The 6,397-nt window shown below is 42.1% G+C and overlaps 1 protein-coding gene and 1 pseudogene across 1 annotated transcript; one reads left to right on the plus strand and one right to left on the minus strand.

Annotated features, from left to right (window-relative positions):
* Positions 1-2,292: 2,292 nt before the first annotated feature.
* On the plus strand, positions 2,293-3,245 carry LOC133910046 (uncharacterized). The gene is made up of 3 exons (XM_062352571.1): positions 2,293-2,385; positions 2,472-2,524; positions 2,826-3,245. The coding sequence occupies exons 1-3, from the start codon at positions 2,301-2,303 to the stop codon at positions 2,931-2,933; spliced, it is 246 nt and encodes an 81-aa protein (XP_062208555.1). The 5' UTR covers positions 2,293-2,300; the 3' UTR covers positions 2,934-3,245.
* Positions 3,246-3,480: 235 nt separating this feature from the next.
* On the minus strand, positions 3,481-6,068 carry LOC133910047 (protein PLASTID TRANSCRIPTIONALLY ACTIVE 7-like; annotated as a pseudogene).
* Positions 6,069-6,397: the final 329 nt, after the last annotated feature.

Below are 6,397 nucleotides of genomic sequence, written 5' to 3' on the forward strand. Positions count from 1 at the left end.
ATTATGCAAGATAAATCAAGTTAGTCTACACTTGGTTTCTCAGCTCCTTTATCAAAAGAGACCCAATCTTGCGCTCTCTGATCCTGCAAAATGTAATAATGAAGAATTAGAGGCTAGAAAAATGCCTGACGCCTCGGTGATGTTGCTTTGCTCCACATCACCCCGTGGTTTCTTGTAAAATGAAAGAAAACGCGAAATAGAAGAGCACAATGACATCATTAACAGCGACACACCGATATTCTGCTATCTCACTATCAGAAAAACAGAAGACATAGGAAGTCAAGCACCAGCAGAGAACTGCCTGAAGGCAACAAAAGCTATAGCTGCCTTTTGCAGCCACATGAACTACAACTTTGCATCTCACGGGAGGCCTAAAAATACAAAAGTATGCATCTAAAAGGCATTCAAGTTAGAATCACAACCCAAACCAATACTAGTTTTTCTGATTCCAGATATGCATTCACAAGTAACAGAAACTGTGCCTTACAGACCAGTGAACCACTAAGAAGTTGCTTCAAAGTTCAGAGGCACCCCTTTGTCAGAAAGATGTCGTGAAACAAACAGAGAAGAAGGAAAGTTGCCTCAGACATCCAAAATATCACCATGCTTTTCACTGGAGTCAACAAGAATGTGAAACTACTTGCTCATGCACCGCATCACTCCTATGTTTGAAGTTTCTTATTTTCCTTAGTATAAGGCTGTGCTCAGGTAGGAAATTTTTGGTCAATGTCTAACCCTGTAGTTTGAAATGGACCTTGCGTCAATTGGCTACTTGATCACTTCCGTGCAGTCTAAGTGTAATACTTTCACGGCCACATGTACATCCTCATGTACGTAGCACTTATGAGGATATGGTATGATGGCGACATTTTCAGGTCATGCTACAGCCTCTTTACATCTGCAGACATGTTGTTCAAGAAAGACCTTTGTACGTGGTGTCACAGACGAAGGTAGGTGGTAGCAAGGCAGTGGAGATGCCAAATTCTGAAACTCAGCGACCCTTGGTGCTGTGAGCAACTAGTGGCTAGTCTACAAATCCTGTTGCATGCATTTTGCTCTTACAGTGCTACAAGGCAACAAATAGATGGTCAACTTCAGAAAGGTGCTCGCTGCCTAGGATGACATAATGAGCGGCCAACAACGCACCTGCATCTTGGTCGTGGTCCTCCAAATTTGCACAGCTGGGAGAACAGTGGACACGTGGGTGGTTAAGTCGTAAGATCGCCCATAAAAAGAAGGGGCATGATGTATGTAGCAGAAAGACAGCCTAGACATATAACAAGACAAATCCACAGAATATGTATGTGCATATGTCAATGCTATGAACAACACTTGATAGGGAAGATCTCGAACAGGATCCCCCACAACACAATTAACCATTACTTTTTTTTCTTTTGACCGATGGACATTGTTGGGGGTGCTGTTGCACTTGCACTTGCACTTGCATTTCCATTATGTTTTCATCACTCCACTATCCTATTACACACTGTGGCATAGCTGTCAGTGTGCACTCACTCCACTTGCTATTCCTTCACCCTTTTGCTATGCATTTGCCATGCAATAGTGTCAATAGTTGGTGCACTGTATATTTCTTTTGGTTGTTTGCTACACAACCTTAAAATGGATGCTCTGAGTCTATATTAGTATTTCAAGTGTTATGTTATTTGACACATTTTCACTCCTTAAAAATGGATGCTCTGATTGTATACCGGTATTGCAACTACTGAATTTTGATAACCAAATCCGCACCATGATAACATGAAGAGAATCACGCCACAATAATTACCACAGGCCTGCCGGTGTAACCATCATTATTTCATCATCGTTACATTAAATATTTTATACTCATGGAATAACTATAAGTTATAGAACTAAATCTAATCATGACAATGCATACGAGGAAAAAAGAAGAGACAAAGAATTCGAAGCATGATCAATGTTATATACCATTCCAAGATTAAAATGACACTTCATGTAGGAAATATGATACAAATTAGAAGAAGTAGAATACAAAAGGCATCAAAATGTATTGACTATTAAAAGGATGTATTTTAGTTTACTTTGGCTTTAGTAACTGGAAAGGCAATATGTATAACTTCTAAAGCAGCTTCTGCCAAATGTAGTTGACCTTGTGCTGCGGGATAACAAAGTTTCATCATAACCTTGTAGAGCAATCATTACTGGTAGACCATATCTTAAGTTACAACTTCTTTTCTTTCCCGCTGCCTGACCCAGCATCCATGTATAAAAGGGGCAGAGCCACAACAGCTCCTCCCCACCAATGCTCCTAAGGTGATAACATGTTATCTGAAGAGACCATCATGCCTAAACCCTCTTTTTTACTCACCATAATCCTTTTAATTTTTCTCATCAATGCATCTGCAGGTATGAGGTTTGCTCTTGCTTCTGTACAATATACTCTTTGTTTAATCATTAATTATATCTGACCATGTTCCTTTGTCCTAATGCAGGACAGATCATAGTAGTGAAAAATGATAATGCTGTTACAGCAAAGTTGATAAAGGTCCGTCTATCTTGACCTTAAAGTTTGGACATAGCCAATTAAAGCTTGGTGTCTTTGAGATAATATTTAAATTCCAGATGTGGGATCAGTAATTGAGTTCTAAAGCTCTTGATATTTTTCACCTGGTTATACATAAGTCATGCTTGAGACAATCATATAATAATATATTATCAACTGGGTAGTGAGTATAATGAGGGAATATGCCTGAATTCATGTCAACAGTTATCAGAATCATTACATTTTAGGTTTTTGTTTATTAGCTTAACTCACTATATACTTGTTCTTTATCCTCTAAGTGCAGGGGCATAGCAGAAAGATTCTTACAGAGACTCAGGACTATGACTATGGAGGGGCAAACTCTAGGCATGATCCACGCAGAAGGCCTGGGACTGGAGGCAGGAACGGTTAAATTGTTAAGATCCTTGTTACGTAATCCTACATATGATCATGTGAACGTGCTACTACATGAAGAGGATTATATGACGGAGCCTAGTCTCTACTGCAGCTAACCTAATATATAAATATTGGATCCCCTATCGTGTGTGTTTTACATATCCAATTGGATTAAAAACCATACAGATACTCTTATTGGTAAACAGTCTAGTGGGATGAAGTTAAGGCTATCTCATTTTAAATGATACCTATGTGTACTGCTTTTTTTCAGACCCACCTGTGAGTACTGCTAATGCATACTTGAGGCAATGGATTATCTATGAACCATTTTGTGAGGTGATAAATGTGAGCATGGTGGAGTACTTCTGAGTTCATTGAATTTACTTCTAATTTTTACTAGAAACGAACCCTCCATTCTTCACTCCCTTCGGCGTGTTGAATGCAAGCACACTCAGCACAAGCACAACAGACTAAAGCAGACAAACATAAAAAAGAGGAAAAGTGTAAAGGAATCGACTGGCAGTAAATTGTCAAATGCACTTACCAAGGACAAATGATTTTAGTCAATGTCCCTCCTCTTTAATGAAATATGGACCAGGCTTGATAGGATAAGGATAAAGGTAACCCTCTGGCCGAGAAAATCCAGCTTTGTTCATGCGGTCACTGAGCACATGCAGTATAGACGTAGCTTCTTCAGCCACCTCCATCTTTCCCATTTTTTCTTCAATCCATATTCATCCCTATTATTCTCAAGATAGGCATTAGCTTCTTCAGCCACCTCTCCATCGTGAATGCAAATCTATTCTCTTGAGGTAACATCAGCTGATTAATGTCCAAGCATACGATTTTCCCGTTTTCCCTGACTTTTCGCACCTTCTCTTCTAAAAAAGGGATACGATCCAACTTGTACTGCAACATGTCATCCTCTTTGGTCTGCAAGAACGATACATACTTAAGTGTCAGTAGTCACAGAAAAAATGGGAAAGATTGTGAATTAAAATTTCACAAGCATGGGAAAAGTTTATCCCAAGGGTATAACAGTAGATAGATTTGATCCTTATAGAAATTCACGTTCCAATTTGCAATTTTGTTTGTGCAAACAATTACGCATGTCATGCTATGGCCTGTCTGCCCACTTAACTGATCCGAATGGCTAACCAATGTTGAATACAATACAGACGATGCTTCTCAGGCCTCCTAAACATGACTGTACCCATCCTTACTTGCGAAGCAAAAATCCTAATACTACGGAGAATCTTGTATACATTACAGAACAGGGGTACTGTTATAATATGTGCGATAATAAGAGTATGAATATCAAAATTCCATAAATAATATAACAAAAGCAACATTGAAAATATATCATATACATGATCATGAAAGAATAAGCTACCAGCGCAAGAACAGATAGAACAACCATCATGTATAGATAAAAGTATGACTGAACTGCAAGATGTAGAATAAAACTTTTGCTCTCAGAGAATTCTATTAGCTGGCTCCAGAACTCAAAAGTTCTGCTCTCAAGCTGATTTGTAATCATATCATAAATTAAACAAGTATAATGAGATCACAACTAGATAAGATCCTGAACAAAAATTCTCTGAAAATGCTATAGCCTCCTGCACAAGTCTGTTGATCAAGTGCCTAAGCACTGAAATGGTTACAAGCACCTGTATAACATGAAACTAGCAGTACAACAGACCAACAAGGCAAGAACCTCAATTACTGAATCAACACAACATATTCCTCTCCCATATAGTCAACAACAGCACATGTCCAGGAGCTCAATACAACACGGCAGTGAACTGAACAACTACAGAACCGGTATGCAAGAACCGATCAGAGAGAATCAAAGTGCGAAAACCAGTTACTGCCTATGTTATCCAACACTCAGAGAACTATTCAAAACCTTAACTATTATACTCAACTAGCTGGTCCAATTTTACTTAATCATCATCGGGCATAGGAATGTACAACCGTGTTGTTCAGTGCAAAAGGAGTAAAAGCTCACAGATAAATATGTTAAGGGGAGCTGACAATAGAGGCAAGGCACGACTTGAAGGTCGCCGTCCCAGAAATCCAATCACCCATCGTTGTCACCGGTGAGAAGGAAGATGGAGATACAATGCCCTAACCGCACAACCACTGCAAGTGTGGGCGAGGCACAGCTCCAGCCACCAACCGAATATCCTTCCCGGCACCAAGCACACCGAAACAAGCACTAGACAACCTTGAGCTCCAAATCGTCAATGCAAAACCGAGGAAGAACATATGGGAAATCCCAGTGTAAGTTAATCTATCCCCCGAGAAGAGAGAGGGAGGTAGATAAAGGAGAAGCCTATCACGCACGCATGTCGAGGCCGACAGATTTCACGGTCAAATCTTATGCGCCATCTCCTCAATCCAGTGGCACAAAGCGCATCCGGCAGCCAGCATAGCCGCGCCACAGACCCCACACGAGCGCAAAGGACCCAGGCACAGCCGTTTTGCCACTATCGTCGCTCAAAAACCAGGTGCTTCCAATCCTCATCCACTCGGTAATTTTCCCGTCCAAACCCTAGCACCCGAGTGCCCATTTCACCAGGGCGACAACAGGCCTAGGCCAAGCAAATAAACAAGGCCCAGCCAACCTTCTACGATTTGGCCCACGATAGACATTTGAAACATTAAAATTTCTAAAATATACAACATGTACTTGTGAATTTGACAGCAAACTTATCCTTCCATAGCGCCCTAATTGGCTACCATATCAAGTGAAATAATTACGCGAAGATATTCCACCAATGTGTCGGTTGTTGTGCGTGCTAGTTTCCAGCGACGCCACACTCGCCTCCCACTACTTGCCCGCCCATCCCCGCCTATGCCTCTGCTCCCAGACTCACCACTGCTATTCTTCTTCTGTTAGAGAATCGAACAAAAATGAAACTAGATAAGTGTGTTGGAATTGGTGGAGGACGAGGACAAGAAAAATAGGAAAGGAAACTGGGTTGAGCGGGTGGGCGTCCACCTGGGCTCTCATGGAGATGGTGAGGCCACTGTGGCCGGCCCTCCTCCCTGCTCGCGGAGAGGTGAGGAGTCCGATGCCCATGTCGTGACCGCGGTGGTGGTGCCCGGCGACAGCGAGGGAAGTCGTTGCCATTGCCATAGCCATTTGCAGTTGTTAGGCTGGAGTCTCACCTCATCCGGCTCTCAAGCCGCTGGCGTTGGCTGGATGACGCCACGGGCCACCACCGCCACCGGCAGCAGGAGATGGGGACCTCCTGGGCTTCACAGAAGGCCTAATTAGAACGGACCATCGGATCACAACTACACATACAGCCCAAGTGTGATCAATCATGGACAGGAGGCTGCAAATAGAAATCTAAGGCATCGCATCGAATCAACTGGAAGGGAAGGCGCATGCGACGATCCCCATTCCCATCCCATCCCATCCCATCGGTGGTGTCTCTTGGTCGCGACATTGGCAGCGAGGAGCAGATC

This window comes from Phragmites australis, chromosome 2 (assembly GCF_958298935.1).
Source record: "Phragmites australis chromosome 2, lpPhrAust1.1, whole genome shotgun sequence".
NCBI lineage: Eukaryota > Viridiplantae > Streptophyta > Magnoliopsida > Poales > Poaceae > Phragmites > Phragmites australis.

Coding starts and splice junctions, on each gene's coding strand:
- LOC133910046 (XM_062352571.1), top strand. CDS start 2,301: ATGTTATCTGAAGAGACCATCATGCCTAAACCCTCTTTTTTACTCACC. Junction 2,386..2,471: donor TCTCATCAATGCATCTGCAG/GTATGAGGTTTG, acceptor GTCCTAATGCAG/GACAGATCATAGTAGTGAAA. Junction 2,525..2,825: donor TTACAGCAAAGTTGATAAAG/GTCCGTCTATCT, acceptor CTCTAAGTGCAG/GGGCATAGCAGAAAGATTCT.